We start from the raw sequence: 18,546 nt of genomic DNA, 5'->3' as shown, positions 1-18,546 counted from the left end.
GTAATTGCAGTTGTTCACATTCACTCACAATCACGCATACGTCCACACGGAAGTAATACAAATAACGATTTTCAAAACAAAAGCAGCACCGTTGTATTGCACACTCGACATAGATACTTTTTTAAATGTATTTTGTAATTTATAATTGGCCTCACGCGGGCCGGACAGGGACGCACAAAGGGCCGGATGCGGCCCGCGGGCCGCAGAATGCCCAGGTCTGATCTATGGCAAGCTGTCCTGCAGACACAGAGAAATGAACTAATACGCGTTGGCAGACCGCATATGCTCCTCGCCGTGAGATCCAACCAGCTATCTCTAATTTTAAAGCAGATGAGAGGAAACAAAAGGCATTTTTTCCACGATATAGCAAATACATGAACTATTTTTTGGCAAAGGTGGCCATACCTGGCAAATGTATACACAGTCTGAGCCAGGGACGTGAAACAAATTTTAGCTCAGAAGCTACATAAAGGAAAATCTATTCCCAAGTGGGCCATATTGGTAAAATCATAGCATGATAACTTAAAAAAAATAGTTTTCTTTGTTTAAAAATAGACCAAGCACATTCTGAAAATGTACAAATAATGTTGGTTTTATTATAAACTTACATTTTGCAGTTAATAGTATTCTATCTTCATGTGCCGTTATTTATACTTAATGAATACATGAATACATGTTAATTATTTTTTTCTTTAAGTGACGTATTAACATAATGTGGTTTATTCTGTACATATGTACAAATCATCTACAACAAAACTTGTAAATTTGGACTTATTGTAATTAATCACACATGAAGTTAGAAGGGGATACATATTATTTCCACATATTTATGTGCACCAAGAAAATGTGGTCCCAGTCATAAGTACAACACAAAATGTACAGATTAACACAAGCATGGATTTGGGGGAAAATGTCACAGGTTGCATTAGCAACAAAATCTTTGACAATCAAGGCATGAACGCAACAATCCACATTTGGTATACTATCACTAATAAACAGCGCAAGTGCGTAGTGTCCAAACACGGAAGTCTTGCCTCTATCTTAACACGGCTAATAGCTCTGCCCCGTCTGAAGTGATGCACGCTCTCGCAACGGGGGATACAAATAATTGCTATCACGACATCCAGTCAACACATTTAGAACATCAGTTTCTTTCATTCAAACATTTCAGCAAATTTTTATACTTAGCAAACACATCTTGCAGGTTGGATAGAACCTGTGGATCAGTGTTTTTCAACCACTGTGCCACGGCACACTAGTGTGCCGTGAGATACAGTCTGGTGTGCCGTAGGAGATTATCTAATATCACCTATTTGGGTTGAAAATATGTTTTGCAAACCAGTGATTATAGTCTGCAAATTATGTGTTGTTGTTGAGTGTCGGTGCTGTCTACAGCTCGGCAGAGTAACCGTGTAATACTCTTCCATATCAGTAGGTGGCAGCCGGTAGCTCATTACTTTGTAGATGTCGGAAACAGCGGGAGGCAGTGTGCAGGTAAAAAGGTGTCTAATGCTTAAACCAAAAATAAACAAAAGGTGAGTGCCCCTAAGAAAAGGCATTGAAGCTTAGGGAAGGCTATGCAGAACGAAACTAAAACTGAACTGGCTACAAAGGAAAAAAAACAGAATGCTGGACGACAGCAAAGACTTACTGTGGAGCAAAGACGGCGTCCACACTGTACATCCGAACATGACATGACAATCAACAATGCCCCCACAAAGAAGGATAAAAACAACTGAAATATTCTTTATTGCTAAAACAAAGTAGATGCGGGAAATATCGCTCAAAGGAAGACATGAAACTGCTGTAGGAAAATACCAAAAAAAAGAGAAAAAGACATCAAAATAGGAGCGCGAGACAAGAACTAAAACACTACACACAGGAAAACAGCAAAAAACTCTAAATAAGTCACGGCGTGATGTGACAGGTCATGACAGTAGAATTATTTTGAGACAAGAGCTATAGTGACAGTAGACTTATTTTGAGACAAGAGCTATAGTGATGCATGGTTGGTTATGTTTCCAATTCATATCAAACAATTGTGACAATGACTTTTTACTGTCAACTGAGTTTCGTTTTTTAATGATTTCTGCTGGTGGTGTGCCTCCAGATTTTTTCAACGCAAAAAAGGTTGAAAAACAGTGGTGTATATGATCCGGCCCCCAGGCCGTACGTTTGACACCCCTGGTCTAATGCCTGTAGCAGGCGCTATGGGAGCAACAAAGCCATCAGGCCGGGTCACGCTCTATCAGCGGTGGCTTCCTGCCCTTAACAGGGTACCGCCAGGAGAAAGAGAAAGGGTGATGAGTGTCAGGAGCTGTGAAGGAAACAAATGCTGAGGCAGGCCAGCATGCCACGGAGGAAAAACATTTCAGCACCTCAGCTAATGACGGCTGAATTACCGCCGCCCACAACCGCCCCTCCTCTTTTGACCAGTCAAGGAAAGATTTGCGCATTAAGGCTACATATCTATTAGGGGAGAAAAGAAGACTATTGTTTGTTGCGTTAAATCATTTTTTCAGCATTAAGGTAAAGAGTGGTGGAGGATTTACGCGGAACATTTTGTCCTTTTTACAGCATCTGTTGTTCTTTCCTGCTCTCTTTTGGTGGTATTCTTGTGTCTATTCAGCAGCACAAAATGAGCCTCTTCGGCGGCAGAGTGAGTGATGAGTACATTCACCTCCACTGCTCTGCTCTGCTCCCAATGTCTATGCGGGTGTGCTAATGCATACTAATGTGTGTGTGCATCTGCAGTGCATATTTGCAAATATGCGTCTACTTGACTATAATATACGCAACTCACAAAATATTAGGGATATTCAGCTTGTAGGTATAGCCATTGATAAACTAAATCATGCACCCTTATTATACAGTGTTGTGATACTGTATATAAGGTTATCGTAAGAGGCTGCAATTTACATTGTACTAGAAGAGGTACCGTATTTTCCACACCATAAGCCGCACCTAAAAACCACAAATTTTCTCAAAAGCTGACAGTGCGGCTTATAACCCGGTGCGCTTTATATATGGATTAATATTAATATTTATTTTCATAAAGTTTAGGTCTCGCAACTACGGTAAACAGCCGCCATCTTTTTTCCCCGTATAAGAGGAAGCGCTTCTTCTTCTACGGTAAGCAACCGCCCCCATAGAAGAGGAAGCGCTTCTTCTTCTACTGTAAGCAACCGCCAAGGTGAGCACCCGCCCCTGTAGAAGAAGAAGCGCGCGGATATTTCATTTCATTTGTGTGTTTCTGTAAAGACCACAAAATGGCTCCTACTAAGAGACACGCGTACAAGGTTCCACTGACTTTTGATATTCCTGTGAACCGCACTGTGGATACAACGGGAGCACGTACGGTGAATATCCGTTAGCTTGCCATGCTAACGGCCAGAAACTTCCACCCATGGTGATATTCAAAAGGAAGACCTTGCCAAAAGAGAACTTTCCAGCCGGCGTCATCATAAAAGCTAACTCAAAGGGATGGATGGATGAAGCTCCGTCCCTGTTGATCTACGACTGCATGCGCGTCCACATCACAGATGGTGTCAAAAAACAAGTGAAGCACACCGAAGAAGAAGAAGAATTTGAGGGATTTGTGAATGAGTAATAACTTCAGAACGTGGCTTTAAATGTTTATTTTGTGTGTTGTGTGACATTAACGTTCGAGCAACGTTGAGTTATTGATGTTGCTATTGCTCTGCACTATTTTGAGTGTTACTATTTTTGTGATTGCACATTTGCACATTACATTTTGCGAGTGAACAGAGTTGTTAGAACGCTGGTTTGTAATATATTATTAAAGTTTGACTGACTTATCTGACTGTTTTTTTGACATTCCCTTTAGCGCAGCGTAGGTGCGGCTAATAACACGGAGCGGCTAATAGGTAAACAAAGTTTTTAAATATGCCATTCATTGAAGGTGCGGCTAATAACACGGGGCGGCTTATGGTGCGGAAAATACGGTAATTCCTTGCGTGTGAATGCTCTAATGCTGAAGTTAAACTAAAATGCTGACAGAATGTAGTATGAATGTAAGAATAGTTTGAACGTTGAAATGGTTTGAATGGGTTGAAGCATGTGGGAATTGTGGAAGTTTGAAAAAAAGGCCAATTCACTTTGAATGGGGAAAATGTTAAAAAAAAAAAAAAAAAAAAGGAATTATGGGAAATCCGGGATTTTTTTTTTCAGAATTGTTGAAGTACAGCACACAATTCCTGAACAGGCTGAATAGTTTGAAGTTGGAACAGTTAGAGTCAGTTTGAGAAAAATGTGGAAGTTGTGGAACTTTGAAAAATGTCCCATTGATTTCAATGGGAATTTCAGAAAAAATTGGTAATTTCGGGAAAAGCGGGAATTTTTTGGAAAATGATAAAAAACTTGAATGTTCTGAATTAGTTGAATTGGTTGGTGTTGGAATTTTTCAAATCTGTCGAGAAATGTTGTAGTAGTAACTTTTTGAATTGAGAATTGGTATTACGGAATTCCTGGAATTTCTGGGAAACCGGGGAATTTTTCCAGTTCAAAAAACAACTTGGTTTTTTGTCCTGATTAAGAGAAATGTTTTGACGGTGGAACGGTTGAAATGTGTTGAAAAATGCAGAAGGAGTAGTCGCCAGAAAAAAGAGTGGAAATAGGGCTTTGGAAAACCAGGAAATCTCGTAGGCTGAACAGTTTGAAGTTGGAACGGTTTAAATCGGGTGAAAAATGTGGAAGGTAGAATGCGCCAAAATCTGGAGAAGAAGAAGAAGAAGTTGAATAAATAGATGAATTTTGGTGTAGAAAACCGTATGTGTGAATGTTTTGGATCATTCACACAAATATGGATTTTAGGCCACATCGCCAATCCCTAAGAGGGACTTAGTCTGTTTACATAAAGCCACCAGGGACCGTCAGACTAAATGAAATTGTGTGGTGAATTTGGAATGATACTCCCAAGCGCATATTTAACGCCATCAACAGATGAAGAGAGAGAATGGGGGTAAATGTGCAGCGGCTCATCTCCCTAAAACCTCTTAACTGGTGTCCCGAGTGAACAGTGTCCCCAACACACACAGAAACACACAATGGCGCACCGACCTATAAATGTGCTTTGAGGGTGCAAAAAAACTCTCAATGCTGAATTTAAAAAACAATAATTAAAAAGTGTTTTCTGTTTATATTAAAACAGCTATTTTTTAATCAAACCTGTAGTCTACATAACATGTAATGGTGGTTCTTTGGTCAGAATTTTACAAGCTGCTTTCTGACCGTCTCTTCAGGAGTCTTTTTTTATGTGCTTCAACTTCGACCGTGTCTTGTGAAATGAAGTGAATTATATTTATATAGCGCTTTTCTTTAGTGACTGAAAGCGCTTTACATAGTGAAACCCATTATACAAATTACATTTTTAAACAAGTGTGGGTGGCACTGCGAGCAAGTGGGTGAAGTGTCTTGCCCAAGGACACAACAGCTGTGACTAGGATGGCAGAAGCGGGGATTGAACCTAGAACCCTCAGGTTGCAGGCACGGCCGCGCTACCAAATGAGCTACGCTGCACCGCTGTCTTCTTCCCGCCAGCCATATTGTAGTTTTAGCGCTTCCATCGCGAGTCTGACAGATCAAAGTTAGAACTCGAGATGTCCAATAATATCGGACTGCCGATATTATCGGCCGATAAATGCTTTAAAATGTAATATTGGAAATTATCGGTATCGGTTTCAAAAAGTAAAATGTATGACTTTTTAAAACGCCGCTGTGTACACGGACGTAGGGAGAAGTACAGAGCGCCAATAAACCTTAAAGGCACTGCCTTTGCGTGCCGGCCCAGTCACATAATATCTACGGCTTTTCACACACACATGTGAATGCCATGCATACTTGGTCAACAGCCATACAGGTCACACTGAGGGTAGCCATATAAACAACTTTAACACTGTTACAAATATGCGCCACACTGTGAACCCACACCAAACAAGAATGACAAACACATTTCGGGAGAACATCCGCACCGTAACACAACATAAACACAACAGAACAAATACCCAGAACCCCTTGCAGCACTAACTCTTCCGGGACGCTACAATATACACCCACCGCTACCCCCTACCCCCCCCACCTCAACCCCGCCCGCTTCAACCTCCTCATGCTCTCTCAGGGAGAGCATGTCCCAAATTCCAAGCTGCTGTTTTGAGGCATGTTAAAAAAAATAATGCACTTTGTGACTTCAATAATAAATATGGCAGTGCCATGTTTGCATTTTTTTCCACAACTTGAGTTGATTTATTTTGGAAAACTTTGTTACATTGTTTAATGCATCCAGCGGGGCATCACAACAAAATTAGGCATAATAATGTGTTAATTCCACGACTGTATATATCGTATCGGTTGATATCGGAATCGGTAATTAAGAGTTGGACAATATCGGAATATCGGATATGTGCAAAAAAGCCATTATCGGACATCTCTAGTTAGAACTGAACGTTTCTTTGTATTATTAATGGCAAAAGCTGAGGATGCATGTGCATATACGAGCCAGTCTGCCCCACAACAAGAGGATCAAGAAAGATAAGGAGCTTATTGACTACAGCGTCGAACTACAATGGCGGACTCATGTAAAGCTCTTCAGGTTAATCTCTACCATATATGGAGATGCAGTCACACTTGGGAAAAACTTCACAAATTGGGCAAATTCCGAACAGCTCGTTTGGAGGAAATATGAAGGAAAACAAGATTATTTTATAAATATCTCTGCCATGACTCCATGGTTTGAGTTCAAATTTTCAAGACTCGTGCAGATCCCAAATACACAAAAACAGGTAACAATAGGTAAGAAAAGCTGGTTTGGCAAAATAAGTCCCCTTTAAGTAATCGCAGACTATTAGCTTTTATTTTGTTCACATCAATAATGATGTGTGTACACAGGATGTGCTGATTGGTGGTTGATTGAAATTGAAACTTTTATTAGTAGATTGCACAGTCCAGTACATACTCCGTACAATTGACCACCAAATGGTAATACCCGAATAAGTTTTTCAACTTGCTTAAGTCGGGGTCCACGTAAATCAATTCATGGTAATGTGATGATAAATTATAGGCGAGCGTGAGCGTGTGTGGAGTGGGAGGCTGACAGTTCTGTCTAAAGTGTCTGTCACCTTCACGCCTCAACCGCACTATGTCCTCAACAAACACACGGGCCGACAAACACAGCTCGGAGATAAACAGCTTGAATATAAACACAGAAAAGCCTGCTCATTTTCCTAAAAACAAACATGATGACTGTGTGGAAGGCAAATTGCTGCCAGAGCACTTCATCCTCCTCCTCGCCCTCCCTGACGAGACAAATTGTGATTACTGTCGCCCCAGAGTGACATATGTAGTCCACTAATCTCCCCTCACCCCGCACCAGCACATCAACATCCTTCTAAAAGTATGAACCCCCTCACCAGATGAGGAGCGAGAGGACCCTGACCCCCCACCCTTCCACAACAGAGCAGAGAAAGGGATCCCAAATGCAAACATACAGAGTCCTCTCTTTTTGAATCAGTGGCCCTTTGGACCTCTGTGCCCTGGTTGCCCCGCTCGCCTTAGCCTGAAGTCGACACCAACACTAGCCTCGGCCCACCTCGAGCACAGACACACGCTTTACACAGCTGTCAAATCCCTGACGTCTTAATCAATCCTAGATCTGCAACCCTGTCAGACAGAGCGTGAAGATGGATGCAAGAGGGGATCACCTCTGACCTCTGCCAGGGGCGGAGAATGCAGCTCCTATATGCTTCAAGACCCCCACACACCCACCAACGAACACCACAAGCCACACTGCCCCAAACAATAATGGAGGAGAGACCATTCATCCTGGGCTGGGAACCAGGGACCGATGTGCTTTTATAACCGAACACACACACACACACACAACTTTTAACCTGTCACTTACTAGAGTTTACTTTTTCAGTCACCACAAACTTGCGTTATTTACTACAGCAAGATGTTTTCATATAAAATCTGAAAATATTCTTAAATAAGACATTTGGCAGCTAAAGTAAGAATAGTGCTGTTTAAATGTTGAAAGTGATGCAGCAATTGGAGTTAATGGATATGTTGGCCTGAAAAGCATAACTGCCTAAGATGTCTATTTGTATTATGTTGTTTTGCTTCACTTCTGCATCCCATTTGCAAGTAGTCATTCAATTCACTTTGCCCTTGGGGTGTTGCCATAGTCAGGAAGTAGTTTACACATACTGCCATTAAGATTGATTGTATGTGCCAGTCCTGCTGCTTGCCTTACAAAGTGTGTCCCTGTAAGTTAGTTTGCGTATTACATAGAGCTGAAAAGATTATTCAATTAAATCGATTGTTTTGACTTTGAAAAATCTTTGATATATATTTGGTTACTGAATCGTTTCATGAGTGTAACAAACAAGTGAAGTGTGAAGTGAAATATATATTTCTAGCGCTTTTTTCTAGTGACTCAAAGCGCTTTTACATAGTGAAACTCATATCTAAGTTACATTTAATCCTGTGTGGGTGGCACTGGGAGCAGGTGGGTAAAGTGTCTTGCCCAAGGACACAACGGAAGTGACTAGGATGGCGGAAGCGGGGATCGAACCTGGAAACCTCAAGTTGCTGGCACGGCCACTCTACCAACCGAGCTATACCACCAAAAAAATTTATAAAATCCGGAACCACATTGAGTTCCACATTGAATAACTTTAAATACACGTATATATATTTCCACACGGCCACTACAAAAGAGCGCACATGAGCGGTGACATGTGGATGCAGTGATTTGTGTGGCGGCACAAATCGGACACTTTTTTTTTTTTTTTTTAGCTTATCTTTATTAATGCACACATGATAAAAGTGCAGTTTCAATGCAGCTGTTGTATATTTATTATAAAAAAAAGAAAGTTATGGCAAGCAGAAAAAAGTGTTTATTTCAACTATTATCTAGTATATAGTGTTTCTTAACTATTGTCGGGCTGCCAAAAAATATATTTTGTGTATTACAACTGTATACTCAGTTGTAATACACTGTTCCATCACATGTGGCAGTAATGACAATCGCAAACAAACAGAATAAGTCTGAAGCTAAAGCCATAGAAAAGTTTCTTGAGTGCAAAAATTATGACCAAAGTGGTGAAACTGTATTTTCATTTAAACTTAGTTGATTTAAGAATCATATATATAGTCATTATTTACTATTGATTTAGTTAGAATTGATTCATTTTAGCACTGCGTAATTGTATGTACATTTATTTTTCATCAGTTTTTATGAGTCCCTTCTTTTGCAATATATTTGATTAGTATGTATGTTTGTAAGCAGCCTGACCTTCATACATCCATCCATTTTTTTCTACCGCTTTTCCCTTTATGGGTCGCGGGAGGGGGAGGGGGGTGGGGGGGTGGGGGGTTGGCTGAAACCTATAGCTGGCCTCAGGAGGCAGGCAAAGTGCACCCTGGACAAGTCACCACCTCATCGCAGGGCCAACACAGATAGACAGACAACGTTCACACTCACATTCACACACTAGGGCCAATTTAGTGTTGCCGATCAGCCTAGGCCCAGGTGCATGTCTTTGGAGGTGGGAAGAAGCCGTAGTACCCGGAGAGAACCCACACGGTTATGGCGAGAACATGCAAACTCCACAAGCCCAGGAATCGAACCCAGGGCTCTTGCTGTGAGGAACGAGCACTAACCACTGCTTCACCGTGCTGTCTTCAGCCTGACCTAAGCCTTGATAATAATTATGATTGACACATGGTTTTGTTTAATTTGACAAGGTTTTTAACCTGTTAAACTGCAAGTAAGTTAGATATAATGATTTAATAGAATAAAGAATAAGATTACAAATTCAGTGTTATGATTGAGAGGGCCCCAAGCCCTTCTGGAGTAGGAAAGTTGGGCCCTGAGGTCAAAAAGGTTAAGAACCCCTGCTATATACCCATTGAGGCTATTGAAGCCCTTTAAGACATTTATGATTAAGGGCTATATATAAAATTTGATTGATAGTGTGTTTTATCCGATTACTCAATCAAACAAATTAATCGATACATTCCTCTATTACTAAAAGTATTGATAGCTATATATTTGTTGTCTATTGTATCAGAAAATTTGGAGGTGTCCGAAATAACCATGTAAAATCAATAAGGCTACTAACTAGCGTATACATAGCATTTCCAATGTAAATTACCATTGGGCTAGTGCATTTAATATCATACATTTTGTTTATGTTGAAAGTCACAGAGAAATGTTTGTGTAAGTTATAGGGACATGTTTTATTTCTGTATATTCAAGTTCACGGTGCTTCAAAGTAGAACTTGTAAATGGGTCTCAACTAAAGTCTCAATTGAAAACCTGTTATTCGTCTGCTGAGTTAGCAATGCAGGTGTTAGCAGGAGTGGAACACTGCCAGTAATGAGACTGTTGATACAGTGGTAGAAATAGTTCATCCTCGACTGAGTTTGCTATTCTTACAACTATTTGCTTTATGGTCATTTTAGTTCAACAAAGACAAACAGAATATAAGCACGGCAAAAATCTAGGAAGAGCTTTTAAGATCATGAATTAATTCCCATTCGACTGAGTGAAATAAGTAGAGCTGTCATGGCGTTTGTTTAAGATAAATGAACAGATGGTGATATGTAGTAGTGTATACTGACTGGTCACTAGGTGTCAGTAATGTCACATAGATGTGCTCTGGCATTTGTTTACGTGAATAATTCCAAGTTAATGAAATGTATTATATATGCACATTTATACAGTCATTCAAAAAAGTGAACAAAACAAACATCTCATTTGTGACTTTTTCACCTCAAAATAAGGCTAAACCAGAGTGTGTGAGATCCTTGACTCTAGCGCAGCACCAAGAGGACATTTAACTTGACTAAATAGAGAAAGTAAAAGGCGTTAAAGAAATTCTGTATTTGAACCAGTGGAAAGATCAATACTTTTTTCAAGAGTAGAGTTACACTTTTTGGAGGGGGGGAATCAACTCGGGCTGGGCGATGGAAAAAAAACTGATCACAATTATTTTTGTCATATCATCCGATACAAATATCACTATTTTAAAGAAAGAAAGTACACAGTAACATAATATACCAATAAATTATAAGCAACCAATAAGCAAAGAAGTCAAACAATGTACCAATATGATACAGTTTAGAAAATCTTCGGCATAGAACATGTTTACAAAGTCACTTAAATATTTATTTACAATAACTTTAATATTTATTATTTATATATTTAAATTGTGTTACAAATTGAGAACAGGAAGTAAACACATGTGTAATGGAAAAAGGGTATGTTACATAAGGTTTGCTTCCTCTTACTCCCGTTCGGGCAGACTGTAATGGGAAACTGGAAATATTGTGGTTTATCATATTGTAATTGTATGCATGTTCGAAATAAACTTAAAGCATAAAGGCTTTGAGTTTCAAATAAAAGAAAGCACACACAAGCATTCATCAATTATTATGTTGACACTTGTGGTCAAACTAAAGTATTATAAGATGTCAAGTTATTATTAACTTACCAATAAAGATGTTTAGCGCAGCATTGGTGGTGTCATCCACAACGAGCTTGCATTAGCAGTCAGTAGTGGAACAGTGTTTTTCACGCAGCTTTTGGACGACAATTAAACAATCTTTTTGCAAAACAAACATATCACCTGATACGTATGGAGTATTTTGGGAACTGTTCGGTTCTGTATTTTGGAGGTAACTTTGTAGATTGAGGTGGCTGCGTGTCCAGGACAGCACAGGCACAGAGGCACAGAGAGAGAGAACGGCATGAACCAGGTGCAGGGCTGCCGGCTAGAGTGCCAGCTTGATTTTGTTGACGTGTTATTCGATAATTCCCAAGTAATGGTTGACATTTATTTCGTTGCTTTTAGCTGCACGTTCAGCTCCATGTTTGGTCATTCTGTTAACATCTAGGATTCTATTTACTTCTGCAAACCTTGTAACCGGAAGTGGGGCGGTAAAAAACTCCCATTGGCTGTCGGCACAGACCTTTTCGCCATCTTTGATCGAGCTAATATATGCTCACAGCTGATCACGGTGATCGAACTGAAATTCATCACGATTATTGATCACAAAATAATCGCCCAGCCTTAGGATCAACCAAAAATTACCCAGGCTCTGGAGCTCACAGGCGGGATAGATTTAGATATGCCCACAATTGTTAAAGAAAGGCATATGTTGCCCTGTCTGAAGTTTGTCGCTTAACATCTGGATTATTTTAAGAAGACTATAGATGATGTAATGTGGCTAGACAAGACCAAACGTTAGCTTTTTGGCCCAATGAACACGACTTGCTGTGTTCATAGGCAGTGCAATGCTGAATATGACCCCCAAGAACACTATCCCTATTGTCAAACGTTTTGCTTTAGGAGTGGTTCTCTGCTGAGAGTACAGGTAGATATTGCTGCATCGTGGGGCCATGTATTTACAGTAAAATTTTGGCCTCAGTCAGAGCACTAAAGATGGGTTGTGGTTAGGTTTTCCCGCTTGACAATGACCCAAAACAGCCAAAGTAATGACAAAGTGGGTTGAAAAGAAGCAACCAGAACCAACTGGAGCTTAATCTTGTGAAAAATCTGTGAAGGTAGCTAAAACTTCAAGTTGCCAAGCAACAGTTTCTCAACCTTCAGCATCTGGAAAGCATCTGTAAAAAGGAATAGACCAAAAGCAACACTGGTGACCAACTCCAAGAAACGTTTGACCTCTGTGTCTGCCAACAGTGGTTTCTCTACTAAGTTTTAAGTCACGTTTTGCTTGACGATGAATACTAATACATTGAAAAAATCTTTATATACAGTTGCATTGTTGTTGTTATTATGTCTATCTTTGTTGAACATAACATATTTCATTTTCAGTTAATTTCTTAGTAAGCAGGGAATCCCATATTTTTCCCCCACTGAGGCAACATGCTTCATATATGATCTCGGTTTCCAAATCCTTTGTTGACTTTTGGGATGGAGAGTTTTTTTTCTCTACTAAAACTAAAGATTAAATGTATAGTAGTATTCAGTGGCAGAGCAGAGTTGTGAGTTTTCACTTTGCTAGATACCATTGAATTACAATCTGTAACACAATACCAGGTCCAGGTTTCTCTTTTTTCTCTTTCCTAACCCTGGGTAAGGTAATCCGGCCTTGGCAATCCAAAACCCAGTAAGACTGGACGAGAGTGTTCTGACAACTAAAATCACTTCATTTTTCTCGTTGAGCACAAGCACATGTAGTCACAGAGAACCATCTGTGACCACTTGGATGGCTTTGCCCAGGCTCTCCCAAGCAGCTAGTGCTACCCTAAATCACCAGTCCTGTTTGTCATGCAATTAGTCCAAGATAAAGGCACCCTCATAAATAAGGAGAGGCGTCCTTGTCTGCCCCCTTGTTAATCACCCATGCTCAGCCTATGACCCCTCACTGCTGAAGCCCAGTGCTTATTTGGGGGCGGTGGTGGGTGCTGGGTGGGGTTCACCAGCAGACTATTGTAACAGAATCGGCATCGGTTTGTCTTGACAACTAGACCTCTGCATGGCAACATCCTGCACACAACTATTAATGCAAAAACAACATGTATGACAATATTATTTGCCCAATCAAATAGCTTCTTAAAGAATATCCCCTATAATTGAATTGTCCACTAAGTAGGGGTGGGTCCCAAATTTAGAACTTTTATACGTACCGACCGAAGTCGGTCGGTAATACTGGGTGCCGATTCAAGTAAAAATCAAATGGTTCCATATTTCAATAGCTTTGTTGAACGTGACGTCACGTCCGGTTGCAGGCTGTGCCAATGTCTATGCAGACAGGCCAGGGAGAATATGCAGGAGACTAAACATAATTGAATGTGTGAGATGCTGAGGCAATGGTTAAAAGGTTAAAAGAGTGAACAAGGGAGGTTTTTACCTTGGCAGTCCGCATTGCGTTCCTCAAATCCAGGGTTGCAGAGGCAGTTCCCGATGGGCACCAACCACTCTCCGTCGGCTCCACAGTACATCTTTGGAATCTCTTTCTCCTCGGAATTATCCACGCATGAGCCACGAACCTCCACCAGCGAGGAAGTATCTGCTCCAGTGATGGTATCAGGAAACTGGGCCAGATTCCGCACGGCCAAAGGACACTTCTTGTAAAAGACCCTCACTGACACAAGCGCGATGCACGCGCCGACATCCTGGAAGGCTAAATAGAAGCCCTTCCGAGTCAGGGCGCCCACATCACGCACTTCTGTGTTTAGCTTCATGATGCGATCACCAATGTCCACCTGAGTGAAGCTCTCATCAGCGGCGATAGTATCAATTTTGGCAAACTGGTTCTCACGGATGTAGCGCTCTTTGTCGTTGTTCGACTCATAGTAGTAAAGATTGAAGGTTTCTTTACAGGTCCCCATGAGCCCAGGAAGGCTATTGCAGTCTCGGAGGGTGAACTTGATCTCGATGTAGACACGCTGGGCACCTCCACGGGGAATCCAGTCTGTTCGGAGCCAGTTGTTCTGGTTTGGCTCCATGACGTTACACACCTGGTACGTCCGTATGGGAATGTTCTTCTCATCCATGATGCTCACCTCTTCCCACTGGACAAAGCACACAACCAAAAAAGGTTACAGTAGGGCAAATACACTCCGGTAATTATCAAATGACTCCAATTTTATGGAAATTGAAATATTGTCCGATTTGTGACATTTATTATGCAAGCACTGAACAATAACTATGAGCTGCTCAATGCCTAGAGTTAGACACTTGGCAAAATAACATGCAGGGAAGATTAGTCAGTACATCAGTCTCAGCGGAGCAATTAATTGATGGCCAAACTTAATGCATATTTTATGAATTGCACCTAATAGACGCGTTATGTTGGAATAGACACTCCTAGAGATATTCATATTCATGGATTCTGCTTGACTGCAAGAGAGCAAATTTGCAATTAAAAAAAAATCTTAAGTGAAGCTTTTACTTCAGCTATTTAGGGAGTGATACACACAAGCGGGAAAAAAAATAGGATTATATGGCTGGTCTTTAATTGATGCTCAAGGCTAATGCAAGCCTGTTTTACACATGAATACATGATAAGAAGTTAAAGACTGAGAGACACATTCACTGTTGCGGTTATTGTGACATTATCCTTATTCTCCAGCTTGGCTTTCTTTTTTGTGCGAAGAAAGTTTATTTTAGATATGATAAAATTCCGTTCTTGTCAGAAGCGCTGCTTAGCAACTTCCAGGGATTCAAACCGTGTGTTTCACAGCGTGCGTTTTGTCTTGAGTATGGCTGCAGGCAGTAAAAACATAATAATGTTATTAAAGGGGTGGAGGATAGCAGAAGTGCTGTCAGTTTAGATTTGGCACCTTATCATAAACAACTTTGTTCAAAGCTTCAGTACGGTTAATGAGAAACATTGCTTTCAGTCAACAAATACTATCATTTTCACACGTTTTAGTGTGGAAATCAACTGAGCACTGAAATAAGGCCACACCTTTGCCCGATACAGCATATCAGTTGTATTGAGTAGGTGAATACAGGCTTGCTGGGGCTTCCAGGACCCTATCAATAATTTGTTTGTGATCCAATGGCCATGGGAGGGGTTATAAGCGCCGGCCAAGTTCATTGAAAACAGCTCCCCAGCAGGGCCTGCAACAGCTGCACCATATGGCATTATGTTTTCCCTGGGTTCTTACTCATCAGATAACATAATGGATACTCATTTGTTTCAATTTTCACAAATGCTTAAAGGATTAACTTGAGCCATGGTCAAATATAATAAAGAGGATAAACGATGGTAACACATTTTCTTGAGCAATAAGTATGGACATCCAGTGAGGAGTTAATGTAGTCATTTTAAGTATTTAAGTGCTTTGATCCAAATGTTGCATAGATTATGTTTTACAGACCATCTTCAAGCCGCTTTCTGACTGCATCTTTAGGATGCGCCATTTTGTGAGCGGTCTTCTTTACGTGCCGAAGTCTTCCTCCAGACCAAACCCCCTTCGACTGCGTCTCAAACCTGTCAGCCATGTTGTAGTTTTTAGCGCTTCCATACAGAATCTACTGACAAATATAAACTTAGAACCATACCTTTTTATTTTTACTACAAATGTCAACAGCGGAGGATTTTAGCATGCATGTGCATGTTCGAGCCAGTCTGCCCCACAACAAGAGGATAGAGGAAAAATAAGGACCTTCTTGACTACAACTGAATAAAAATGGCGGGCTCGTACAAAGCTCTTCAGATAAACATCTACTATATATGGCGATATTCGCAGACGTAACTAAGGCAAAATACTGTACGTCATGCCTCCATGGCCCATAAGAACAGTTGTTTTTGCATAAAAGGGCCCCCTTAAAGAACTTCATGTGGTTACATGTGCACATTTAAACATATCTGAAAAGGAGTAGGAAGGTGAGGTGGCGACTTGTCCAGGGTGTACCCCGCCTTCCGCCCAAATGCGGCTAGGATAGGCCCACATAGATGGCACCCATAAATAGCCTCCCGGCCACCCATCCCCCACAATGCTTGCGACCCCGAGAGGGACAAGCGGTATAAAATGGATGGATAGAGTAGGAAGAAGCAAAGCTTATATTTAATCACATCCCTTCTCCATGTCTTTTACTGATTGATCATACCATAACCATAAGATAAACCACCAAGGGGGCCAAAAAAAGTTGTGAGGGCCAGCACTTTGATAAAGACGGAGGGTAAAAGTGATGTTAGATGTTCATTTATCCATTTTATTCATCAGCTATATGCATTTTGCATTGTTTTGTGCATGTAAAACTATATATATATATATATATATATATATATATATATATATATATATATATATATATATTTATATATATATATATATATATATATATATATATATATATATATATATATATATATATATATATATATATATATAAAAAATGTGTTTTGTGTTGAATTTTTTTGGTGGACTCAATAGATTCACATTATTTCATACATGAAAAATTGCTTTTCTTTTTGTGCAATTTGGTTTTCCTCAGACATTTTGGAACAGATATGTAACATACAATGAGTTTGCACCGCAATAAATACCGTAGTGCAATAATAGCAGAATACTGTCCCATCGTGTTAAAACAGTTGCATACGATACATGCACAAACCTGCCAGTTCAATTGTTTCATGCCACTGACTGATTGGGTATTATGTTAAAAAGATAATTAAAAAAAAAAAAATTCCCATCAACCCACTCTTGTAATTACAGCATATCATGTGGCTCACCTTATTCTAATGATTATGGCATGGTCGTAGCCTCTGCAGGCCTTGTTTTTTTTCCTCATTAAACATCTCATTAGAGTAAGGAATCGTGCTTTCACCCTGCCCCCTGGTGAGGTAGAGCTCAATCCCCTCATCCAGGGGCAATAGCTCCCCCGTATTCATCTATTCCAGAGGACCTTCTCCCTATTCCTCCCTCGCTATGGTAGAAAAGGATATAAAGTTTCTCCACAAAGGCCGATTCAATCCACTAGTCTATTCAGGAAACCTGACGCCCGCTGCAGTATCGCCCCTTTGACCGTCCCCGAACAAGAAGGGGAGCAAGGAGAAATGGGAGTATGTCTGCAGAGGAAACTATAAGGGGTTTCCAAAGGGTCTTTATATGATTTACGATAATAGAAAATGTACTTTAATCTCAAGCAGGTAGCCAGCATTTAATGTACAATAAATAATCAGGGACGCCAGTGAAGGGCTCACCCAGTTAAACAGTTCCCAAAGAGCACTGTGTATTTATTTAGTGGTCTTTTTCAAGGGTCCCACCAATGGAAGAATATACTTTCTCCTTTTCCGCGCAATATGGGAGCACAGTTCTCACAAGGGGACACTTGTTTGCTGTACTTACCCCTCCTTCTGTCGGATTGGCGACCCATCCCAGCTCCCCCTGTGCCGCTCTGGAGTCCAATAACGTGACTGGAAAACAGGAATAGAAGAAAAGAGCATAGCATAAGCGTCAAGGTCTCTAGCCTAAGGTGATTACCTTAATATATAGAAATAAAATACAGTAGGGGTGTAAAATAATGCTTTTGTGTCCAGTAAAAACAATACCCGAGGGAATAAGAACTTTAGATTGATTGATTAAATTGAAGAAAACTATTGATTTGCGTGTGAGATGTGGTCACAATTAATTGCCAAAATGTGTATTAAGACTTGAACTTGCAGCCAAAATGTCTCGCTGACATAATTATTTTACTTGACTCACAAAAGACAAAAACACATGATATATGCTTGCAACGCAAATAAAAATGTAAATAATTCTGCACAATCCCCATACGTATATTTGATTAATTATATGTTTTACTTCAGTTAGGGCTGCAGGTATCAATTATTTTAGTATTCGAATAATCGATCAAGTAGTTTGTTTGATTAATCCAGTAATCGGATAATACACACTTCATAGCCTCAATGCATATTACAGTGAAAATAGTTGAAATGAACAATTTTTCTGCTCATTCTTTTTTTCTAATAAATGCACATCGTCATAATGGAAATTGGTCTTTTAACATGTGTGTATCCATAAAACCGTTCTTAAAAAATAAAAAA

The 18,546-nt window shown here is 40.2% G+C and overlaps 1 protein-coding gene across 2 annotated transcripts in view; it reads right to left on the bottom strand.

The window, feature by feature from the left end:
- epha4l (eph receptor A4, like) overlaps window positions 1–18,546 on the bottom strand; it is a 102,160-nt gene that overhangs the window by 81,758 nt on the left and 1,856 nt on the right. For both annotated transcript variants that reach the window (XM_062067958.1, XM_062067959.1), the window contains exons 2-3: window positions 17,849–17,916; window positions 13,897–14,560 (exon numbers count right to left, since the gene is read on the bottom strand). In XM_062067958.1, coding sequence (XP_061923942.1) covers window positions 13,897–14,560; window positions 17,849–17,916 — 732 coding nt within the window. The remainder of the gene's footprint in view (window positions 1–13,896; window positions 14,561–17,848; window positions 17,917–18,546) is intronic.

This window comes from Entelurus aequoreus, linkage group LG13 (assembly GCF_033978785.1).
Source record: "Entelurus aequoreus isolate RoL-2023_Sb linkage group LG13, RoL_Eaeq_v1.1, whole genome shotgun sequence".
Classification (NCBI taxonomy): domain Eukaryota; kingdom Metazoa; phylum Chordata; class Actinopteri; order Syngnathiformes; family Syngnathidae; genus Entelurus; species Entelurus aequoreus.
The sequence above is the reverse complement of the archived record's forward strand: the minus strand, read 5'-3'. Positions and strand labels throughout refer to the sequence as shown.